We start from the raw sequence: 26,574 nt of genomic DNA, 5'->3' as shown, positions 1-26,574 counted from the left end.
GTTTGGAGATACCTTAATCTAATCGTCATAAACAGTCCCTACACTCCGGTCTGCTCGCATTTTCTACTTCCTTCACCACTGCCTACGTCACGGACCTTTTTCCCCCCTTTCCATAGCATTTTAGGATTGCAAATACCTTAATCTATTGGTCATAAACAGATCCCATACCCCGAACAGCTCGCCTTTACTTCATCCTTCACCACTTCCTACGTCGCGGACCCGTTTTTCTCCCTCCCCATAGAATTTTTGGAATGCAGATTCCTTAATCTAATCGTCATAAACAGTTCCCACACTCCGGACAGCTCGCCTTGACTACTTCCTTCACCACATCCTACGTCGCGGACCCGTTTTCCTCCCTCCCCATAGAATTTTAGGAATGCAGATACCTAAATCTAATCGTCATAAACAGTTTCCACACTCTAGACTGCTCACCTTTACTACTTCCTTCACCACTTCCTACGTCACGGACCTCAAGCTAGTGTCGTCATTTGATTATAATTTATGATCCATACCGTTTCTGTTCTAATATCTGTGGATTAATGCTATGCTATCAGCTATTTCTTTATCTACTGCATTCAAAGGTCAACAGCTGACCATATGTTTTTGTTTATTTGTCAAATACTACTTACATGAGGATTACATTGCAACTTTGAGATCCAGTGGGGCGGATTCCTGAGAGACTTTTTTAACGCCGTATAGATGTTGGCACTCACCGATATGGTCTTTATCTCCATGCAAAATTTGAAAACGATTGATTCAGCCGTCTAGGAGGAGTTTGTGTATTACGAAACGCATAAGAGTCGACGTATAAGAGCTTCACTCGCTCCGCTCAATAATTAATTCAGCTGAAAATGTAGCATACTTCAAAGGCATGAATAACAACTGTTGTTATTGAATTCATTTAAAGAAAGACACAGCTGTATTTAACGAGAAGTTACCGACAGACTGCCACTGCCCACCACCGCGCCGTGCAGAACGCATCATACCGTGCATAGCCGAACTGTTCGTGGGAAATTGTTACCGGTATCTCTATCACTGTCGCTGTCAAAAAATATCGTTTGTAGGTTAAATTTAAATTAATTTAACTGTCATAACCTAACCAAACTAACCAAACTTGCTGATAATGAAAATATCAAATGAAGGTTTACTAATAACAAAAATAGTTCTGTTCATAAAATAAAATTATAAATGTCTCAAAATCAATTATATAATTTTAACGAATTTCCCTTTAGGGAAGTAGCTATTACCGTAGGTCTCATGGTAAGACCTAGGCCCGAGACCGATTTACTTTTTCATTTACCTCTCATTACCTCATTACCTCTCATTTTGATGTCCCCAGAGGCCAAAAACCCCATTCGTTAAAATTTATATATATATATACAGGGTGATTCAAAATGAATGACCCAGTTTTAACGCTTTATAACTTTTATACTATTAAACTTACCGCTATAAAATACACATCAAACGAAAAAGCAACTCAAAGAGTTTATGCCTTCCAAAGACAGATCATTCAACAAAATCGATGCAGCAGAACTGTAGATTTTATTGTACAAAGTTAAAAAGTAATCTCCAACTTTTTTTATCACTAGAAATTTGGAGGTTACTTGACGTTTTTGCAAATAACTTTTAAATGGTGAGGAAATCGACCAAAGTGGAAGGTATTATTCCGAAAGAGAATAAAATTTCCTACAATCTATTATTATGCATTTTTTTTTAATGCTCAAGAAAGGTACCAAAAGTTGCCACAAAATAAAAAAAATGAAAATCCCCGTCTTGAATGTAGACAATAAACATAGCAAACATTAATTTTCACACTTTTTTATTTTAAGCCAAGTTTAGGCTACATTTATTGAGTATTTTCAAGGAATGCATAATAGTAGATTGTTGGAAATTTTATTCTCTTTCGGAATATTACCTTCCACTTCGGTCGAATTCCTCACCATTTAAAAGTAATTTGCAAAAACGTCAAGTAACCTCGAAATTTGTAGTGGTAAAAAAGTTGGAGATTACTTGTTAACTTTGTACAATTAAATCTACAGTTCTGCTGGATCGATTTTGTTAAATGATCTGTCTTTGGGAAGCATAAACTCTTTGAGTTTCTTTTTCGTTTGATGTGTATTTTATAGCGGTAAGTTTAATAGTATAAAAGTTATAAAGCGTTAAAACTGGGTCATTCATTTTGAATCACCCTGTATATATATATATGTGTGTGTGTGTGTCCATCCGCACGATAACTTGAGTAATTAATTTTTGTCCGATTTTGATAAAATTCTGTTAGAAGGTGTAAGGCGGGATAAGCTTGAATGAGTTCGCGAACCAGCATGATCGGACCATGGGAACGGTGTTTAACAGAGGGGGAGGGGGGTGGATTTTGGGGTCAAAATGGGGTTTTCTCATTTTTTACCCTTAAAACGCAAAATTTTGCAATTTTTCTCCAGACCTTTTTAAAGAGTTTAAAAAAACAAATAATTTAGTATATGAAAGTGTTTTTGTACGGTCATTGGTTACGGAGAAAATGCAAAAAATTTTTCATTTAAAATTCCCATGTTATTCTTATGGAGAATATTATAATATGTTGTAGTTGGCTTGTTTATGGATATATTTTGATCAAACTTGGCGGATATATTTATTTCATACTAAGCTATTGACATTTTAATAAAAAAACTCACTTTATTAGTTTCCCTGTTGCAGCTATCCTAGGTACTCGTTAAACATGATTTTTAATTCAATAGATTACTTAATTGAAAATCAATTAATGGTGGCGGTCTGTCGGGAAGGGTTTCTTGTATCTATTATTGATTTTGTTTACTAATGAAATATTGTTTATGTTGTATGAGTTTCTTAAGTGTGAAGTATTGTATTAATAAAAGTTGAGTTTTATACGAAAAATGTTTATTAATAACAATAGGTAATAACTTATAAAAACTACTGTCAAAGCCCGCAAAATAAAAAAAATTTCTGAAAGCACATTTTACATGACTATTACGCTATTACTTATAAGACTATGTATGACTTTTCCCAACACTATTTTAACCCTTCAATCTTTTCAGTGGTGTGTGTAAATCCAGATGACAAGGACAACGAGAAGAAAGATTTTAAGTCAAAGTTTTCCGTGCCGAACATTCAACAGAAATTAAGTTCCCCTACACCTCAAGCTCTTAGATATCCTAATCCTACTTTGGTGGAGACTGAGGAGACTAGAGGATTGTCTACAGCTCAGCTTGAGAGGATGGTACTCCTGGACCAACTCAAGTTCTACAGGATGCAAACCGAGGAATTGAAGTCAAAGAAGGACGAGGTGAAGAAAAAAGTATCAACCACCGTTGACCTACTGCAAGAGAGAGATTGCATCGCAGTCTAACCGAGATTCTTCTAGTACTTACATCAACTCTAGTATTATTGGCTGTTACTTCTTTTGTTTACCATGTAGTGTAAGACTGATTTACTCTTTAGTCGTGATGATGATAGATTTGATGGTATATAAATTACCCTAGTATTGAGTAAAGTTAATAATATTTGCTCCAAACTTTAAGATAAATGATAGATTAAAACATATGAAGTAGTTGGTACTAATGAGGTTGAAGTTTCAATACAAGTAACAAAAACACACTTCCTCTAGTGAATGCTGGCAGTATTTAAAAATCCTATAAATTTTCTACTGATATTCTTATGCAGTATGAAAACTGAAGTTAGGAATTTCAAACCTTAGTGTCATAAATGGATTTAACAAAATCATGTTGAAGGTTTTTGTATAGAAATTATTTATTTTAATTCTTTGCACAATGTCAAGGGGTAGTTACTTAGATACCTACCTGTATTATCTATCGTTTATGGATGACATATTATTAATATACAATAAATAAATAAATAAAAATTCCTTTATTGATGAAGCGTTTTTCAGTACAACTGCTTTTCAGAACAACTTTTGTCTTAACAAATAAAAATAATATTAAACTTACAAACAAATAAATGAAAACAATAACAAAACAGAAACAAGACAATCTGTAAATAAAAAATAACCACCACTGTGCAATGCTTTTATTTTATGGAAAGTAAATAAAGATACGGCTTATAACACTTAATACATATATTTACGCTTATACTGTTACTCACAAGACGGTAAATATACAAAAGATGGTAAGTGGTGATCGATTTCGATTGGACACTCCAATCATCATCAGGCCCAATAGGCGAATGGGTCATTCGCCTATTGGGTGGCTATTGGGTCTGATGATGATTGGGGTGTCCAATCGAAATCGATCACCACTTACCATCTTTTGTGTATTTACCGTCTTGTGAGTAACAGTATAAGCTTAAATATATGTTTTAAGTGTTACAAGACAAATCTTTATTTACTTTCCGTAAATTTAATAACACGTACAATGCTGATCAAGAAGTTATTTTATTTTAGCCTATGTCTAAAATATTACACTTTTTGAGGCCAGTGGGGAGGTCCTACAGCTTTATACTGTGAATTATGTATATAAATGTTTCACTGTGGCTGATAGATTAAATAGATGGATAAAATCAATTGCTTATAATGTGTACGTATTAGTTCTGTATTGCAGATTTAAAGGTAATTTTTAGTTTAATAATTTTTTGCTTTAGACCAACTTGGCCTTGGAAGCAAATTAATAACCAAGCAGTTACTTGTTAGTTCCTTTTTAGATTAACAACTAATTGTGTTTCCAAAGTATTTTATAGAATAAAATTTCTAAAGACCTTTGTGCGATGATAAAAAAAAAAATTTTCTTTTATTAAAAAACTACTAAGTTGAAAACTTGTCCATTTTGTTTGTTTCTTGTGATTTTGTTGTGTTTCAAGTTAAGTATTGTGTAAAAGTTTAATGTATGTAGTTAACTAACTAATGTTAAAATTTTTAGAATAAAATATGTTATTTGTTTTATTTCCGATTTATGTTCCATTGCCAGTCTCAATGTTTTAAACTAGGTATAAACATAATGGAACACATTTAAACTTTAAATCAATTGCTCATAATCCCTCTAGGTAAAACTATGCATGTTGGCATTTTAGCCATTTGTCTCCTAAATAAATGATTTAGACCTATTCTCTTTTTTCTTGTCTTCTGTTATCACTCTTACTTTTCTTTGTTTATTGTTTATTGTTATTATTACTTTTAGTCTGTAGTTATATGTTTACAATAACATATAATTACATAATTAATAACAAAGTTTTTTTTAACATTACAGACTATATTAATAAACAGACTAAAAGTAATAATAACAAGAAACAATAAACAAAGAAAAGTAAGAGTGATATCAGATGAAGAAAGAAAACTACAAGGTATCTGACTGAATGACCTAGAACAGAAGACAAGAAAAAAAGAGGAACCCTTCCCATTAAAATTACTTAAGTGGTTAATGTTGGTACTTAAACTAGAACAATAATAATAATAATGCATTATGCTTAGTGGCCCAGAATCACTTATTCTTATTGAATTGAATGGTTTATATTAACTGTCCATGGTGATCCTATTTTCCACAATAGGATCACTGATGGACAGGTAATAAACCATTTAAATAATAACACAAATTGCTGCTGTTTACGACTCTAATGGACACAGTGTTTGGGATTCCCAGGGACAGTCTGGCTCCATGTGAAGCCCCTCCTGAGACAGAAAAACTATAGATTAGCCAGTACTGTTTTGTGGTAATAATAATGATTGTTAGCACTATTTTGTTGATGTGTATTCAATACAAAGAATAACTTAGATTCTTTATAACATAACTACTTATAAAGGTAGCTTATACTGTAGTTTAATGATAAAATGTTCTCAAGTGAGGTTGAAAATGGGACCCATCTCGATCTCCTGTGCTTTTGGCTGACTATTGAAATTCCACTTTTTGATTTGAAAGACTCACTGTCGCCTTTTTTGGTGAGCTTGAACAATTTGCAGACCTGACCAGACAGCCCCTGCAGATTCCCAAACATAAGCTTACCGTTTGATATTTTTGCAAATGAAGTAAAAGTCCAAAATTAAAATGGAGTGATAGCCTTAAAATCCGTTAAACTTTTTCATTGTATTGTCAAATCAAATACCGTATAGTTTTCTTACTCAGCTTTGGACTGGTAAAAATTAAGTCCATTTAATGTTATAATTCCTGAGTTCACCAGATAGGAACAGTCAGATCCAAGATGGCAGTGCCATTATCAAGGAGGCCTGAGGATATCTGACCTGGCTACTGTCGATCAATTAGGCCTACAATTGAGCCCATTGATCTAATGGGGGCCATTTACTGTGATTACCCTCTCCCCCCACCAACAGTGTCTTACCAGTACAGAGCCTTGGGCGCTTATCTTGGTGTACAACTACTGCTACAATATGTAGTATAATTAATAGCGAGCTAAATCTACCCTACCCTCTATAAATTGTATGGCTACGGTTTCTACGGAATCAGGATTGTCTCCTGCTACAAATATATTACAATTAAGTAATTAATTAAGTTATACTAGAGTTCCAGTGGTCAAAAACTCAACCAAAAATATTAACAGACTTTGAAATTTCATTGAAATTCCCGATTTACTTTTTCATTTTAATGTCTCTAGAGGCCAAAAACACCATTCGTTAAAATAATTTTTGTCCGATTTTGATGAAATTTGGTTTAAAGGTGTAAGGCAGGATAAACTTGAATGAGTTAGCGAACCAGCATGATCGGAGCATGGGAACAGGGTTTTATGTGGTAAAAATTGGTTTTTCTCATTTTGACCTTCAAAACACAAACACTTTATCTATAGACCTTATTAAAAAGCTTAAAAAAAATAATTTAGTAGGTATATAAAATTGTTTTTGTACGGTTATTGGTAACGGAGAAAACAAAAAAAGTCAATTTAAAATGCCCATGTTATTCTTATGGAGATTATTGAAAATGTTGTAGTTTGCTTGTTTATGGATATATTTTGATCAAACTTGGCAAATTTATTTATTTTATACTAAGCTGTTAAAGTGGCCAATGTTAAAAGTGGGGAATGGCCAACCCATTTTGGCGATTTTGCAGACCTTTTTCTGGAAATTCGATAAATTCAACCGTACAAGTAAACCTAGACAACCTCACATTCATTTTGTTCGGAAAGAACAGGAGAATCTATAAATAGTAATATAATAATGAATTAGGCGGTGTATTTTTTCGGTAAAGTGAAAAAAAGAAAATAGATTTTTTTTTGAAATTTCAAAAGCAGCCTCGGTGTTTTTTTCTACGGATTTTTATGGGAAATTCACTATATACATTTTGAAGACAATCTAATTCCCAACATAGAAAAATATAACATGTTAGGGAAATATTTTTTTAATAAGTTTTTGGGACGAAATATAATAACAAACGGAGAACCGAAAAAATTTAAAACCGTACAGTGTTCGTTTGTGTTGTAAAAAGTTATCTTACTAATCTTACTAATACAGGGTGAGGCAATGAGAACGCTAAAATTTGTTTTACCTGTCACATGTGAATTGTTGCAACAATGAATGATCAGCTGTGCTTAAAACATCAGTTAAACTATGCCATTTTAGTAAATATTATGTCTGAGGCTATTAACACTGAGATTTTGATGTGGAAACCTATTTATAAAATAGTGGTTCTTGTGCAAAAAACCCAGAGATTGTTTGGACCGTATTCCATCCTTGGTCAACATGGCGCTGTTCTAGATTGGAAAACAATGTTTTTAACTGGGTAAAATTATTTAGGATAATCGCTTAAACAAAAAAAAAATAATCGGTGGGTGCCGCAAAACTCTTTGTACACCAGCAAATGTTAAAAGAATATGAGTCCAAGTAACTCAAAGTCTGAAGAGATTTGCCAGGAAGCTTTTGTTGTTGACAGCTTTACGTTGGCTAATTTTTTTGGGAGGGGGGGGGTTGTTCTAATAAGCTACTTGACGTTCTAGGTTTTTCAAAGTCACCCCACGGATTTGCTTGAACCGAAGCTAAGTATAATCCAAAAACTAAAGTGATTCCTGAAGAAGTGCTGGAGGAGTATTTGGTGAAGTTTCAAGTGGCTAAAAAGGAATGTCAAGTAGGACAATGAAGTCACTTGTAGGATTTTGTTCTCAAGAAATTTTTTTTTTTTTTTTAACTTTATTTAATTTACAATCTGTTCAAGTTGAACAATAAGCAAATGATATAAATAGTAATACAAAAATAACTTGAAGAACATGAGCTAGTGATTGACCAACGTCAACACTAGCAAACAAAGAGAATTTTGATAACACTTAGCCGAATCTGAATGGTAGGTCCAATATCGTATGTCGCTTCAGTCTGTAAATGGTGTTGTGATTGTCCAATAAATTAAGTGCAAGATGATTTGAATGATTTTCCAATTTTATAATGTATTTTTCACTATATTTTGTAATTTCTTCTTTTACTGTTCGAATTTGAAGATCATTGTGAAGTGTTCTGTTGGTAACAAACCAAGGAGCATTGACAATTTTACGTAATAATTTTGATTGGTAACGTTGAATAATTTCAATGTTTGAGGTACTTGCTGATCCCCAAAGCTGAATACCATAAGTCCAAATTGGTTTTAAAACTGTTTTGTACAGTAACAATTTATTTTGTGTACTGAGTTTTGATTTAGATCCAAGAAGCCAATTAAGTTTAGTTGTTTTTAAATTTAGATGTTGCCTTTTAGTCCAGATATGTGCCTTCCAATTAAGCTTTGCATCTAAGTGCATGCCCAAGTATTTTATTTCCGTTACTTGAGGGAGGTGAATATTGTTCATGGATACTGGAGGACATGTAGCCTGATTTAAGGTAAAAGAAATGTGTGCTGATTTATTTTCATTAATTTTGAACCTCCATGTTTTAAACCAATGAGAAATTTCATCCAAGTTTAGCTGTAAATTTGCTGTAGCTTGAGCTGAATTGTCGTGGACAGATAAAATCGCCGTGTCATCCGCAAATGTAGCAACCATAGTGTTTACACTTTCTGGTAGGTCCGATGTATAGAGAATATACAAGTATGGTCCAAGCACGCTTCCTTGGGGGATTCCTGATTCTATAGGGTAAAGGTCAGTTAAGTAATTTTGATGTTTAATTTGGAAAGTTCTGTTGGTAAGATATGATTTTAAAATAGGAAAAACTGAATGGGGTAGTAACTTCTTAATTTTGAATAGTAAGCCAGAGTGCCATACTTTGTCAAATGCCTGACTGACATCAAGGAAAGCAGCAGAACAAAATTGTTTGTTTTCCAAACAGTTTCGAATTGTATGAACAACCCTATGAACCTGCTCCACGGTGCCATGTCTCCGTCTAAACCCGAATTGGTGTCCTGGAATGACGTCGTCTTCTTCAAAAAGAGCTTGTAGTCTTTTGAGGAACAATTTCTCAAACAACTTGGACACTATAGGCAAGAGACTTATAGGTCTGTAGGAAGTGATTTCATGAGGAGGTTTTCCTGGTTTTGGTATAACAATTAATTGGGCTTTCTTAAATTGAGTTGGTATGTGGTCTAGTCTCAATATAGAATTAAACAGAAATGCAATAAAAATCATTCCTTTCCTTGGCAGTTCTTTTAACATTTTCCCAGTGATAGAATCGTAACCAGGAGATTTTTTTCGGATTTAGCGATTTGTCAATGGTTGCCTTAATTTCTGTAGGCCTGAATTTTTCCAGAGGAAAGTCAAGTTGAAGTGGAGAGTCCAAGAATTCTATTATTTCTTCTTCATTATTGACCACACCTACATTTGGCTTGAAAACATTGGAAAAGTAATCCCCGAAAGCTTCAGATTTTTCTATGTCACTCTTAGCCCAGCTTCCATCCGGTTTACGAATTGGCGGGATTGAAATTTGGGGTTGCTTCAGCCTTTTTGTTACTTTCCATAACGAGTAATCCGTAGCTTCCGTAGCCGACAAAGATTGAGTATATTCTTCAAACCATCGGTTTTTTGTGTCGTACAATAATCTTTTCAAATTCCGTGCTGCTCGGTTAAAGTTGGCCTTATCATTTGGGTTTCTTGAGTTTTGCCAAATTCTTCTGAGTCGTCTCTTTTCTGCTATCTTTTTCTTGATATGAATTGGGTAGCCTAGGCCTATTTTCTCTGATTTTTCATGATTAGGTAGAGGTATGGATTCTTTGGCAGAATTTTGAATACAGTCAACAAAGTGATCAACAGCAGCTTCTACATTTTCAGGACTACGTAGCTGTATGTGTAAATTTAAGTTTTGATTTATAAAATTTCGAAATTGATTCCAGTCCGTGTATTTATTGAAAAATACGTCCCCTGGTTCTTTGTGAAATATTTCGGTACTTAAATTTAACATAACTGGTGAATGGTCAGAAGATAGGTCAAGACAAGATTTTACTTCAGTGTAATTTTGGTTAATACCTTTTGAAATAAAAAAGTCTAACAGATCAGGGATTTTTCGCATATCAGTGGGCCAGTAGGTAGGTTCACCAGTTGAAAAATGGGTGAACTGATTGTCATTCATTAATCTTAAAAGCTGTCTGCCTCTGGGTGTAGCCAAACGTGACCCCCATTCTTGATGCTTTGCATTAAAATCACCCCCTGCAATAAATCTATTACCAAGAGTGTTGAAATACTGTTCAAATTGATTGTAAGTTATAACATGCCTTGGAGGGCAGTACACAGCTGAAATTGTAATAGGACCAAGCCAATCTTCTAAAACAATGGTGGAAGCTTGAAGATAATCTTCCTTAAAACATGGTATTTCATAGTGTTTAATCGTGTCCCGAACTAGGATTGCAGTTCCTCCATGTGCAGTGTTGTCAGGATGATTAGTGTAGTACAATTTGTAATATGGAATTTTGAAATAGGTTCTATCCGTAAAATGAGTTTCCGAAATAAGCAATACATCTAATTTGTGTTGGGTAATGAATAATTGAACCTCTAGGCTATGCTGAGCCAAGCCATTAGCATTCCATAATGCCACTTTAAGGAGAATATTCATTTTAGGCGGGCAATAACAGTAGTAAGAAGATTAAGTAAGGTATTAATCTGTTCTGCTTGTTTAGATAATATGCTCTCAAAGCGTGAGAAACAATTTTTTATAGTCTCGGACAGATTGTGAGGTTCTGTGGTTTGTTCACTAACATGATGATTACTGGTGTGGCCAACTTCACTACCATTCCGCGCAGTTTGAGCAAATGTTACCCCTTCTTTTACTAATGAACTTTTAGGCAAGGTATTACTGGTATTAGAATTGTCTTGTGTAAGACTCTGAAGACCCAGATTGCTTTGATTATTACCAAGAGTCTTTTTTCTGAGAGGGGGGAACTGCTTATTTTGTATATCTCTATAAACAGGGCAACCTTTGTAATTTGCAGAGTGCTTTCCTGAGCACAACACACAAGACGGGGGTACATCAGGTGGTTTAGGGCAGTCTTTGGTATCATGTTCCTGTGTGCATTTAACACAACGATACTTGTTGTGACAGTAAGATTTAGTGTGCCCATACTGCTGGCAGCGTTTACATTGGACAATTTCTTTCTTTTTCTGAGGTGGTTCAAATAAAACCTTAGCATTTAAAATGAATTGTGTTTGAAATATGTCCTTATTATTGTCGCTAGGCTCTAGGTCTATGAAAAAAAGAGACATTGGTTTCTTCGAAAATTTGTTCCTTACATTAGTTATATTCCTTACCTTGTGTCCATTTTCCTCAATAGCAGCCTTCAAGTCGTCGATGCAAGTTGAATAGTGCATTCCCTTCAGTACGACCTTATAAGCACGTTCCTATTTCAGCTGGTATGTATGGAAACATACATTCAAATCTGTCAGCCCACGCACTATTTTTCTGTAGTCATCAGAGGTTGCAGGAAACAATTTAATTTTGTCTTGGGGAAGGCATTTGTAGGAATATCCATCGCTTGTCACCATCGTATTCAGAGATCTGATCATGGGTGCAACGTTCGTAACGCCGGGAAGAAATATTGGTGGTGGTTTTGACTCTTTAGGCTTGTTAGTCACAAGTTCATCTTCCATTGCATCAGAGGACAGTGGTGCAAAATTGTTTTTGAGAGTAATTCCTTGTGAAGAACCAACATTCTTTGCTGTGGTTTGATGAATGCGATGGCGTTTTGGTCCATGTTCTGGTAACAGCATCAAGTTTCTTTTGCCGTTTCTTGATACAACAGTTTGCCAGTTGTTTTCTGAGTCTTCTTTATCACATTTGAGATCATCTTCACCGGTGATTTGAGAGTTTGGTATCTCTAGAATAACACTTGGTTCGTCTATCAATTGAGTATAGTCATGATCTTGTGCTGGTCCCGTTGCCATAGTTACAATAGGAAACTATACTAACCTTAATAAAATTAACAAGTAAAAATGTTAAAAAAGTCCAAGAAAATTGAAACAAACACGGTTTTTGCTGATTACATCGTAAGTATGATCACTTTAGAACAAATTGAAACAAAAACCAAACAGAAATTATACTGAAATTAAATAAAATAGCGAATATTTTCTGGAGGAAAAAATAAACCTGTGTTCCTGCAAAAGCAACAGCTGGACTTTTTGTTCTCAAGAAATGGAAAAATGACTTTGTTAAGTTAAAATGGCAAAAGATAAGCTGTGTTTTGGTGTGCTATTTATATCCATAGGGTAAATATTATTGAGTTTGTACTGTTTATAAATTGGGGCGCTTTCATTGCCCCACCCTGTATTATAAATGTGAAAGTTTGTGTGTTTGTTTGTTTGTGTGTTTGAAGGTCAATCACGCATAAACCACTGGATGGATTGGGCTGAAATTTGGCATGATGATAGCTCACATTCCCAATTAACATATAGGCATATTCTTATCTCAAAAATCCCTTCGGGCTCCGCCCCAGTGGCAATGTAGTTCCCCATGGTAACCTTATGAGTATCTATACAGTATATTAATTTGAAACTGTTTTTCTTTGTGACAGCTATTTTGAGAGAACGGCTGGGCGTAGAAACTCGGTAGAGGTGTCTAAAGAAAGGTCCTGGTCTGTAGATGAGCTATCAAAAGAGAAACATGGAGAATTCCCTCGGGGCTCTGCCCCAGTGGCCTTTAAATTCCCATCCCATGTTATTATTATGGAGGAAAACGAGGTTTTTGTCACAGCTAATTTGAGAGAACGGCTGGGCGTAGAAACTTGGTAGGGGTGTCTAAAGCCCTAGAAGGTGGTAGGGGCGTATTGGTCTGTAGGTGAGCCCTAAAAAGAGAAACGATGTAAATTTCCTTGGGGCTCTGCCACAGAGGCCTTTAAATTTCACTCTGCAATTTTGTTTACATTTCGTCCATATGAATAATTTTACACTATTAATGAACCAGCTGTTAATATTAAAATTTTATTCAAAGGTTTACTGAAACTGTCAAAATTAAATGTTTACATTATTATTTATGATTTTAAATGGATTCTCACTGCATGGCAAGTTTTTTATAGTTTCAACAAAATGATGAATTTATGATACGTTTGAAATGTTTTGTTCAAAAATCTATGCTTTATTGCTCTAAGAAAATTTTAAATTATGAAATAAGTGTGACTTATCAATTTTAAAGGAACATATAACCATTCCTTATCGGGTTAGCTTATACATATTGTAAGGTTGGCACTTTTTTCCTACTTTCAATCACCATTTATTTTTAAATTCAAGAAAGAACACCTGAGATTCATTTATTGGTATAACAGCTTTTGATAATCGGGTTGAAAATTGTGTCATAGATGAGTACGTTGAGGATGAGAGCTGTGTTCAAGTTTTGGAATAGACTAACTACGGAGTCTATGGTTGTGGTAAAGTAGGTGAACTAATGTCAATTCAGGTATTAAAAAAATGTGTACACAGTTTTTACTTTGATGTACACATGTAGCTAGGTTGAACAACGCATCTAAACCTCACTACATACAAAACATTCGGAAACACAACAGTGTCATCACATCTCATCGCATTTGCATAATTTGTTACCAATGCTGGACTAGGTTATGGATTTGGTTCCGCAAATGTTCAAGATTTGTGATAAAATGTTCTACAATTATGGTTCATTCCAATCAACGAAATACATGCACAGCTTTATGTGATCTATATGGCCAAGTCAAAACCACCCCATAAGTTAATGAATTATCAAGTAAGAACAGGATGATTACATACATGGGTCGATGTGGCAAAAGAAGGATTTAAAATTGCTGAGATCGAAGTAAGAAAGTTACTGCTTTCTGGAGAATCAGATATTTTTATAAAAAAAAAAAGATGAAGATTTACATCTTTTAAGATAAATCCGGATACAATCTGAATGATTTTCCTAAAGCAGATGGAATTAGTGGTTAATAATAAATATTGACTCTTTCCGTAACATGATAGACTAATTATATGAACTCATTCTCCCATATAGTGAAAGTGGCTTTGGTATGAAACAAACTCATGAACAAACAATTATAAGACTCCTAAAAAACCTTTTGGGCAACCTAAAGCCGATAAAAAGAAAGGTAGGAAATATTGTGTTAAACGAATTCATCAATCACGTTTTTTAGGGAACACAATCGTCATAGGCCTACTTATTATTGCTTATCCTCCCTTCATATAACTAAGATTTTTATGACTTCACTCTATCCAACGCAGTTAGCTGAATTTACATAAAACCTCAAGATTAACCGTCGATTTCGACGGGGTTCCACTAGTTCATATTTAAAGGAAATTAAAGAATTTAGTCAGCTGTTTCAACTAAAAAGGTTGGTTCTATGATATACAAAAGCATTAAAAAGTTATAAGATTTACCAACAGGGTGCAGCACTATATTTTTTTTGCATTTTTGTAAACAGCTATCCATATTTAAAGGAAATTAAAGAATTTAGTCAGCTGTTTCAACTAAAAAAGTTGGTTCTATGATATACAAAAGCATTAAAAAGTTATAAGATTTACCAACAGGGTGCAGCACTATATTTTTTTGCATTTATGTAAACAGCTAATTTGAACTAAGCAGCAACAAACAACTGTGATACGCAATGAGAACTGTCAAAGTAGGATTGTTTACACTACAGTTATGTTTATGTTTTTAATTGCATGAATAATTTGAGATATTTTGCGAAGTTTTAATATTTTTTTTATTGTTCAGGTGAAGTGGTAGAATATTTAAAACATTATGGCTATGGTAGATGTGTAATACTTATAGTATACCGTAAATTTAAAGAGGCAAATTTTATCAAACTGTGTCCTCCCCCATTGCAAATGCTAAGTTAGAGTATAACTGCAATAATAATTATGTTACACTTATATGCCAACCCTGTACGAAGGACGGGTACTCTGCTAGTATAATATATGTGTATACTAATCATGATATATACATGTTTGTAAATCTAATGAAGTAAGGAATACAAAAAGTCTTAAAGTTTATGGTAAAAATATATTTTATTTATAAATAAAATAATGATTTTGTATTTTAGCGATTTTGTGAGAAAAAAAATCATAGTATTTAGTATAAAACTTTTGTACCAAATGTTTTTCCTTCAAACCAACATAAACATCTTGCTACATAAAAATGTATGAGTCGTTGGGTAACAATTTTTGTTTTTATGTGCTAGGGGCATAATAATATAAATAAACGGAAAACTGCAAAATACAACCAAAAGAAAAATACAACCTTTTATAAACACAATTTGACACTATTCAGTAAATATTTATGCATAACAAAATGCATGAAGATTACCGTTATATACACATACACATTTCTCTAAAAATACGAAATAATAACGGATGTAGTAATCAATCGCGGATAAAACGAGAGCGAAAACTCACCGGCAACAACACGCAATGGCGAATACAAGGCACTTTGTGTATGAGACCTTGACAATAGTGACACACTTTCGTCGTCTTAGTGAGAGAAAACGGAAATAACCCGGAGCGCAGGGCAGCCACTATCACAAGCTACATGTCTTCCTCTTCAAAATGACATATTATATGACTAGTAATAATAACTTACACTGTATGTAATTCGTATTCCCTACCGTCACCTTGTGACGGTTGGCCATTTGTTAGAAATTTCGAAAACAGCTGTTTTCATAAAATCGCACCGGTTATCCAATCAATATTTAGTTCTAAAATATCACTACCACAATGAAGATAAAATCAATGGCTATCCAGTGGTACCACCCGCAACATCCCAAGACGGAAATTACTCTAGCAGGGTGGTAATGCCAAACAAGACGTGTTTTGCCAGTTCCCAAGTGTCGGCTGCAAAAGTCGTGCCGCGAAAAAAATTCATTTGATTTCTAATCGTCGTGACATTGTTATATACCTGCTACAGGGTTTGTTTATGTAATAAAATGAAAGTTCAGAATGTGATCTTTCGAATGGTATATATATTGTTCTCATCTGCATCTGAGTTGATTATTAGTAGTTTACGCAACGATTGCGTTAAGTGAGTCTTTACGACACGAGTAGAAAATTTAAGGCACGAGCCTTGGCGAGTGCCTTAAAAACTTCTACGAGTGTCGTAAAGACTATTAACGCGAGTTGCGTACACTACTTTACCTACGACCGTTTTTTAATTACTATCAATCTGGATTTAATTACTAACAATCACTACTGATAACTTTTTAGAGAGGTTATGTTTTCGTGTATTGTCATTGCCACTGAAAGTGATGCAACGACTTGTTGTATAATCAGCTGATTTCCTGTAATTACGTTTTTGTTAAACTTCGTTAAATATTACATTGCTTGCAGCATTCTTACCATAAATAATATTGTATCAGGTACAATTCGGCAAATATTGCATTTATTTTTGGACTTCCACCCACTTAATTAAGAATACGCGAGTATCAACATGAACAAGTCGGATCAACAATTAAATTGGTCAACTGATCAGCTGATCAGCTGATTAGTTGACGTTCGAAGCATTACAATTTTAATTCTTTTCTCTCAATACTTGAACCTCATTGGTCCGTTACCTGTGTGGATATGAGAAAACTATGCGGATATGAAATGAAACTATGCGGATATGAAAGTAAACAGCTGTAAAGTGAAACTTTTCAATTCTAAGAACTGGACTGAAATGGCTACTTTAAAAAACGGTCGTAGGTAAAAGTGTTTTTTCTACCGAAATAATTTCGGCCCATACCGTCACCCGGTGACGGTGGCCATTCTAAGCATCAACGGCAAAGCATCACCCGGTGACGATTGGCCACTGCTGTTTTACTAAAACACAATTTTTAGTTTCAGTTTCCTTGTAGCAGCAAACCTAGATTCTCGTTAATCCTATAATGTTATTTAAATAGATTTAATTGAAAATCATTCAGAGAAATGGAAATTTGCTAGTCGGCAGGTTTGCTGCGTCGGGAGTATTTATAATTCATTGTTATTTTATCACCAGCATGGCAACCCATAAGGCCCATGTACATTTTTGAATATTAATTTTAATTTTCTCCTATACCATAACTTATATGGAGAAAGTATTGTTTTCATCAAAATTATTGAGTTTGAGTTTTTAGTGGATATATCCGGCAAAAAAGGTCACCACTGGTTTTCGAAATGATGTCTCTGTATGTACATGTGTGTCTGTGTACAGACAGAGCTACAGACGATGCACGTTGTCTAATTTTATATGAAATTTGGTTTCATTTTTTTTTAAATTTTGATTTTTAACCCTCGCCTCGAAGAGGCTCTTCACCAGTAAAACAGGATCGGGCGCATGCGGAGTTTTATTCCGCAACACTAATATATAGCATAAATTTTACCCATTGTACTTGTTAGAACAAACTATTCTATGTAAATATTTAATAACCTGATCAGACCTAATTTTTTGTTAATAACATTATTCGTTTAACTTAATATGAGTAATATTTCAAATAAACATATTGAGCAATTTTCTAGTATAAAGGTTATTACTGTGGGTGTTAGGAGTTCACTTTTAACTTCCCATAAAATTAAAAGCCAAATCAAACGAATCCTTTTTTACTAAAATCTTATAATAAATAACCCAGTAGTAATAATAATTTTTGCAAATCAATGCAATTACCATAATGCCTCAATACATAACCAAAACATTGTTTTACATCACAGGAGACGCTGCTCATCACACCAAACAATGCTATAGGTATGAATTGTGGTATTGTGGAAATTAGATTGATTTGCGAAATCTATATAATTAATACGTTACATGAAACTTTGTCGGTTGAACTCCTCCGCCATTTCTTAACCGATTTTATCCATTGACGTCTCATTGGAAAGAGCGTGTCGTGTAGATTTGCAAACTGACCCTACATTTTGAAAAAAAATCCCTTCGGATCTGCCCCAGTGGCTGTTAAAGTTCCCATGTTATCCTTATGAAGAACATAATTGTTAACATTTTGATCAGCTGTATAATTTAATTGCTGTTATTTATTTTTCAATTCAACGAAACGCTGGGTACATTTACTGTTTTTGTTGAAATTAAATATGTACAATTTTAATTTACATTCGTAATTTAAAAAATTGAAAAAGCCTGGACTATTTTATATATTTTACCAAATAATAAAAATGAATTGACATTATCGGCCTACTGTATTTCTTGGGAAATCATTGAAAAAAACTATTTGTTAGCCATTTTGTTAACCATAGCAAAGTCGTAGAACGCCACCAAGTAGAAGAAATAGAGATTAAAAAAAAGATTACTATTGTTATCAACCTATATAATGAAGAACACCTACAGCTACAATATGAAAGATTCCCACAAACAATTAAAAATGATGTTAGCCGAAGTGCTACTATTTTGTAGGAAACATGGACTTAACTTTATGATGATTGGCAAAGAAAACCCCTCTAAGTCGAATTAAACTGGTATGGCAAGGACAAAAATCATTACATATATGTTTTCATAAAAGTCAAGTGATTTTAAAAGAATGTTACTACATACAAGAAACCTTAATAAAACTGTCATTGAAGGATCCACATTATTCACTTTATTATTCACATTTAAGGGAAACAAAAACCCATCTGAATGACATTAGGCCTTTCAATTCTGCATTTTTTCAGGTCGATATAATTTACGATATAACTGTAACTAGCCAAATGAATGCCAATTGATTGATGCAAATAAAATTGCGACAGAGAGGTTATGCAGAAAATCAGGTAGTTCTTAGTCATGTAAACAAAATGTTATCGCTATAAAAAATGTACTGAAATTTGTTAACGTACTGGCGAAAATGGGTGGTACCATGCAGATTACATTATCATTGATGAAGATCAACATGGACAACCTAATACGGCTATAAGAGGGAAACATTTAAAAATCCAGATCAGCTTTTGAAAAATTATGAAATATTTACAAGAAACATTGATTATATGGAACTGTTAAGTACGTAATCTATGAGTTCAGTCTTAAACTCATCGGAAATTATGATGACTTTTATTTGTTTTTAAATAAACTTTACTTCTTTGCTTTTTATCAACAACTGATTCTCCATTTTCGGCTTTTTACTTCTAGTGATAATTCGCTTGCTGTTAAATTCAGCCTCTCGCAGCCTATTCCCTTTGTTCTACAACGGCTATTACTGATCGTATTTTGCCCCTATAGTAATGCTAAATCTGGTATATTTAATTATTACACTTCGATTTTGAGCAACGTGTACACTAGTTATTAATACTACGGTTACAGAGTTACAGTAGGCTTTTTGGACACTTTTCACGCTTTGAAATAAAACTATTAGATTTTGAGAAAACATTTAAATGAGGAACTTAATGGATTCGCTTAATGGAAAACGTGTTGTACAGTGTTTGAATGACTTAATTATTTATATGCTTTCTGTAGGAAAAATAGAATGTGTAACGCGACTGCAAACTACCTTTGCTGCACACGAGAGCCAAATAACTTTTTAAGGCAATGAAGAAATATTTGATTTGATTTGATAACCTGTGGTAAAAACCTACCCTGCTATAAGTTGCGCTAGCTGTTATACAGGATTAGGCAAAAGTTTGGAACCCCCCAGTTAAATTTTTAACGCGTTAAAGTAGGAAAACCAAACTCGGCACATATTTACAACATGAGAAATTGCACTTTTTCATCAAAGTTACAACTTTTCCCCAGCCCCTCAAAATGGGGTATTTTAGGGGCAGCCCCAAATTTTTAAAAGTAAACACCTATCATGTGACCCCTCATTTTAAAGAGTTTATCAAAAGAAATTGAATGGCGCAAACCAGAGGTCAATATCGTACCCCTTATCAAAATGGCAGCCATTTTAATTTTTTAAGATGAGCAAGCAAGATAAAGTATGGACACCCCCATTAACTTTAAAAATTTATCATTTTAATACTGACCAAAAGGTGAATTCTCTTTTTTTACAAAGGTATGCTGAGATTAGTTTTCCTGCTATAACCTGTTAAAAATTTAACAGGGGACTAGCTGTAACCCGCGGGCTTTGCCCCGTTTAACTTCTTAATTTTCAAGATGATCTCGTTCGCATGGCTCAATCACGTCCTGGTTGAAGTTCGTTCGCTACGCTCACTCACCTTTAGGTTGGAGCTCTTTCGATACGCTCACTCACCTTTAGGTTGGAGCTCGTTCGCTACGCTAACTCGCCTCCAAGTTGAAGTTCGTTCGCTACGCTCACTCACCTTTTGGTTGCAAATTAGCTGTTGTCATAAATGTAAAAGAAATAATAGTGCTGCACCCTGTTGGTAATCCTTGTAACTTTAATGCTATTGAACATCATAGAACAGAACCAACTTGTTTAATTGAAACAGCTGTTAAGATTCATTAATTCCATTTCTCATAAGGTTAACATGGGAAACTCCAGAGCCACTGGGGCGGAGCCGATTGGATGGATCACGAAATTGATGGTGTATAAACCTATTCCATGAAATTCTACACGCAAGTTTCGTGGCAATCGGTTCAGCGGTGTCTGAGTTTATCACTGCCAAACAAATATATATATACAAACATCCTCTTTTATACTTATAGATATTTCAAAATGACTGCCATTTTGATTAGAGGTGCGATATTGACCTCTAGTTTGCGCCATTTAATTTGTCTTGAGAAACCCTTTAAAATGAGGGTTCACATGATAGGTGTTTACGTTTGAATATTTGGGGCTGCCCCCAGAATACCCCATTTTGGGGGTCGGGTACAAGTTATAACTGTAATGAAAAAGAGCATTTTTTTATGTTGTAAACGTTATAAAGTTAACTGGGGTTGTCCAGACTTTATCTGCCTTGCTCATCTTAAATTAAAATGACTGCCATTTTGATCAGGGGTGCGATATTGACCTCTAGTTTGCGCCATTTGATTTATCTTGATAAAACCATTAAAATGAGGGGTCAGATGATAGGTGTTTACATTTGAAAATGTGGGCCTGCTGGGGCAAATTTGTAACTTGGATGAAAAAGTGCAATTTCTTATGTTGTAAATATGTGCCGAGTTTGGTTTTCCTACTGCAACGCGTTAAAAAGTTAACTGGGGGGTTCCAAACTTTTGCCTAACCCTGTAGATCCAATCCTTGTAACACCTAGAAATATCGTTAAACGTGATGCGTTATGACTACTTTATCTTGGAAAAGGAGGTTCCTAGGTTAGTCCCCACCCCTGGCCCAGTTGATTCCTGGAAAGTGGAGGTCGAGATTGCAAGTGTGTGCGAGGAACACCTAATTCTTTGGGGAAATGCTCAGGTTAAGCATTTAAAGGGGTTTTCATCAAAAGAACTCGTTTTTAATATGAAAGTAGCCAAAACGTATCACGTTTTACATTTCCAAGTGTTCCACATATTTGATCAACAGGTTAACAACAGGTGCAAATCACAGGTTGATACTGCAGACCTGAGTGGCCTCGAGTGACACATCGTGCGGCGTTCTGCAGTAAATAGCCGTAGCCAGGCCATGGAGGGATATCAGCCGGATACAGCTTGAATTTACTATCACTGTGCACGATAAACAGTGCAGAGGATAAATATAGCCTATATACAGCCGATTTATGGTGAGTGTCGGACGACGCCATTGTAATGACGTAGCTGACAACTCAATAGTATTTTTACCACTACAATTTGGGTTCTGTAGACTGGCTTATGTATTCTTATAACCAACAAAAAGTTGGAATATAAACACCAAATATTTTCTGTTGGGTTTTCACCTTTACTCTCAAACATTTAAATTTTATCCAAACAAAACCGCTCTTCAAGAGAATAAATAGTTTAAATGAGTGTTTGGTTAGTTATAATTTTAACTTTATTGTAATAAAATACCCTCGCTGCAGCAAACCTTCAGACTGAGCGAATTTACATTTGTCTGAATTGATTTTCAATTAAATCTACGAAACAACATTAGGTTTAACGAGTAGCCTACCTAGGTTTGCTGCTACAAGGAAACTAATAAAATTTGTTTTGGTAAAATATTAGTAGCTTGGTATAAAAGAAATACATTTTCCAAGATTGATCATAATATACAATAATAAACAAGCAAACTACAACATTTTACCATAATCTCCTCAAAAATAACATGGGGATTTTAAATTTAAATTTTTTTGAATTTCCTCTGTTACCAATAAACGTACAAAAACACTTTGATATACTAAATTATTTTTTGAGCTCCTTAAAAATGTCTAGAGAGAAATTGGAAAATTTTGTGTTTTGAGGGTCAAAAATTAGAAAAACGAATTTTTATCCCATTAAGCCCGTTCCCATGGCCGATCGTGCTGGTTTGCTAACTCATTCAAGTTTATCCCACCTTAAATCTTTAAAGTAAATTTCATAAAAATCGGACAAAAATTATTTAAGTTATCGCGTTCACGGACGTATATATATACATATATAAGAATTTGAACGAATAGCGTTATTGGCCTCTAGGGACATCAAAATGAAAAAGTAAATCGGTCCCGGGCCTAGGCATTATAACTACTTCCCTATAGGGAAATTCGCTAAAATAAATAGTTATATCTCGTGCTTCCAGATTCCTCAAATTTCTTCACTATGTTCGGAATTGTTCTCTCAGTAGGTCGGTTAAATTGACCATACTCTTCTCTTAAATTAAGTTACACAGTTCGTAAGGAACTGTTAAATACAATATAACGGAAAGTTATTTGTTATATTGTTATTGTTAAACTGTATTTTACAATTGAACAATTCTAACACGTAGAGCAGTGTTTAAAAAAAATTATCTATTTAGTTATAAACTGACATATGATGTATTCGATTACAAACATGCAACAATATTAACAGCTGTTCAATTGTCAGTGTTGCCAAAATAGGAAACCGAAATTGGATCAACCCACAGTAGTACTTTGGGTTCTGGGCTTAATTATTCCTATTTTAGATTAGGATTCTTGGTCTAAACTATGACTCAACCCTTTCCATTGTTATCTCAAGAAGGACAACCACGTAGTCAAGTAACTATCTGTTGGCTCACACGGGGTTTCATTGAAGTAAAATAAGCAAATTGCGTAAAAACAAAAATAGAAATAGGCCTACATTAGTTGCTAAATTTTCTTTTGGCTGGCTACAATTTTTCTCCACTATACAGTAAGCGCTCCTTTTTCTTTGTGTTAATTGGTTACTTGGGATTTGCAGAGCAACACTAACCTCAAGGAATGTGGCATTTTTTATGTATGAAAAAATTGCAACACGTTGTTATAACACACATTTTAAGAATACAATTTTTAAAATAATCTGAAAAAATAATACATTAGGAGTATAACTTTAAGATTTCATTTCGAGTGTATATAAGAGTTCCTTTATTTTTGCGAATTTCCCTATAGGGAAGTAGCTATTACTTAAGGAGACACGGAACCGATTTAATTTTTACATTTTGCTGTCCTTAGCGACAAAAAACACTGTTCGTTAAGCTTTTTATATAAATGCTGCTTATATAAATGCTGCTTATATAAATGCACACATATATGTGCGTGTGTGTCCGTGAATACGATAACTCGAGTAATTTTAGTATGATTTCACGAAATTTTGCATGAATTTGTAGGATGTGATAAACTAGAATGAGTTAGCGAATCTTTAAACCTTAAAACATGGAAATTCCCAATTCTCAATAGCCATTGTGTAGAGATTGAAATTTGCATATTGAAGAATTGTTATTGGATGTTCGCAAAAAACGTATTTCCTTCACCGTAGCATTAAACCTAAGTATTTGCTAAATCTAATGTTTTTTTATTTAGGGAATACAAATATAACTTGTTTATGAAAATATTTTAGTAGAATCAGACACTTAAAGATTCGCCTTGTCTACAGGTTTGCTGCAGTGAGGGTATTGACTCATTCCACATATCTTATTGAAGCTGAAATCGGCTTTCCCTAAAAAATATTTGCTTTTTTTTGTTTGTATAACCTCATCAGCCCATTCATGACGCTTCGTACGAAAACCAGAAAACTTATCGGCATAAATTCATATTATTTTACAAAAATGATCACGTTTTAGCGAATTTCCCATATAGGGAATAAGCTATTACCGTAGTACTCATGGTAAGACCTGGACGTGGGACTGATTTTTATTTCGTTTTGAGGTCCCTAGAGGCCAAAAACACCATCCGTTCGAATTCATATATATATATATATATATATTTCTATATTTATATGTTAATATATTTAGATATACAGGGTGTTGAAAATGTCTGGAACCAACATTATATCTGGTGAGTGGTTAAAGAAAAACAAATGATATTTTGTGTACGGATATACTATGGTTTTACCTATCTTTTGGTGCCTTATGTAATGTTTTACCACTTATAGGGAACGTCCTGTGGAGGATGCAGTAAAAAGTTTTAATGGAAGCCTATGGTAAATGATACATCATTTTAAAGGCCATTTTTTTCTGAGTAAGGAGCCACAAGTTTCATCTCAAAAGGATCACCCTAGCAAAAATGGCGACTGTTTGAAATTTAAAAACCCACTCATATGGAACGTCCTGTAGAGGATGCAGTAAAAAGTGTTAATGTAAAAAGTTTTTTAAACAAATAATACAGTTATAAAACATAATTGTCTTGCTGTACATTTACTAAACACTTACTGAAAAAAAAACATTTAACTAAATTGTTTGTGTTGTTTTACTAAACTTATTTTTAACAGAAATACCAATTAACCTTTCTATTTTCAAAAACTTCAAACAGTCGCCATTTTCGCTAGGGTGGTCCTTTTGAGATGAAACTTGTGGCTCCTTACTCAGAAAAAAAATGTTTCATTGCATCTCTGACTCTACTCTACAAACATATCAACAAACAACTGAATATACAAACCAGTTTTTTTATCAGTTCCATTGTCCATTGCCTTTAACATTTTCACACTTACCATTAAGTAAACATAGTAACAGATATTTCATTGTTTTTGAAACAAAAGAACACTGTGTACTGTACTGCTTAGTTTTATGATATTTTCCTTGGTTTAATTTAATCAGTGGTGTGCCAAAACACAAATAATAAATGTATCAAATAAAGTAAATGTGAACTGACAGCTATGTTAAGATTAAATAAGAGTATTTTGTATTACCATTTGATAATTAAATATAGTTACACATATACAAAAGATTTCCGAAAACAAAAATCAACGACGTACAATTTAGTTATTGGTGATATTCTTTAGTTTAGGTTTAGCAAAACACAATAACTTAATTTACCTAAATATACATATAAAAAACAATGTGATGTGCAAGTTATGTTAAGTTAATCTAACATATGTTAAGCAGTTAGAATTTATTTAAAGTAGCCTCCAAATTCATACAAAACATCTATACATTGTAATTTTCATACTGTTTCCATGAAAACATATCAATAACATTATTTTCATAACTTAGACGCTTTAAAAAAGCCAAAGCAGAGCCGGAGTTGATACAGCAACGGTTCTAGAATTTTTTTTCTATAATCATTGACATAGTTTTAGAATAAATAATCCACGATTAAAAGTTAGGTTAAAATAAACCTACCTCATAGTTATGGAAAATATTATATTTAATTTCTTTGTATCAGCTGTCTGAAATTGTGAAATATGCAGTTTAGCAGTTCTTTTTGTTTACATTTAGATGTCAAAGCAAATGTAAATAAACATTGTTAGTGTTCTCATCGCAGCCATGGAGACCAATCAATATTTACTTTTATTTTAAAGCCAAAGGGGCAAAGCCCACGGTCAGTATCGAAGTTTGAATAGTCATATAATGGTCCTTGGTATGGTAGCTATATTTTTGTAAAATTTAAGCCCAGTTGGTTCAGTAGTTTTTGCACCTATTAGTAATACACATACAGACAGACACCATTAGATTTTTTTATAATAGTATAGATTATACACTTTAAATATATCCCAGGCATACTAAAACAACTAAATACATTACGTTTTCTAATCACAACACATTTTACATAGAAAGATTCAGATCATAGGTAAAAACGGAAGAAACAACTCACAAAACAAAGAACATTTGGTCAGTGGTAAGGCGCGTCAATCCGTCACCATTATAGCTTATTGATATTTAGTCCGGAGGTACAGAGGTAGATTAATTTATCGGACGCCGGGGACCGCCGTACCTGCTGATCCGAACATAAAACATCGTTGTGCGCAAACTGGACGATTTATACCGACGTGCATGTAAAGGAGACCACGCTGGGGCCGTTATGCGTTATACATACTGTTGTATGTGGCTCGCACCTTGCGTCACTGTGTGGTCTTAACAATACTTGAATAATTCTACAGGGTGTCCTGTAAAT

At 34.0% G+C, this 26,574-nt stretch overlaps 1 protein-coding gene across 1 annotated transcript in view; it reads left to right on the top strand.

The window, feature by feature from the left end:
- LOC129005282 (peroxiredoxin-1-like) overlaps nucleotides 1-4,906 on the top strand; it is a 70,132-nt gene extending 65,226 nt beyond the window's left edge. Inside the window, exon 7 of the mRNA XM_054434126.1 lies at nucleotides 3,051-4,906. Coding sequence (XP_054290101.1) covers nucleotides 3,051-3,361 — 311 coding nt within the window. The 3' untranslated portion in view covers nucleotides 3,362-4,906. The remainder of the gene's footprint in view (nucleotides 1-3,050) is intronic.
- The last annotated feature ends 21,668 nt before the right edge of the window (nucleotides 4,907-26,574 follow it).

The sequence above is a fragment of the Macrosteles quadrilineatus genome, unplaced genomic scaffold (assembly GCF_028750875.1).
Source record: "Macrosteles quadrilineatus isolate MER2022 unplaced genomic scaffold, UCM_ALF_1.0 Scaffold_19__1_contigs__length_3004403, whole genome shotgun sequence".
NCBI lineage: Eukaryota > Metazoa > Arthropoda > Insecta > Hemiptera > Cicadellidae > Macrosteles > Macrosteles quadrilineatus.
Note: the sequence above shows the minus strand (reverse complement) of the source record. Positions and strands in the feature narration are given on the sequence as shown.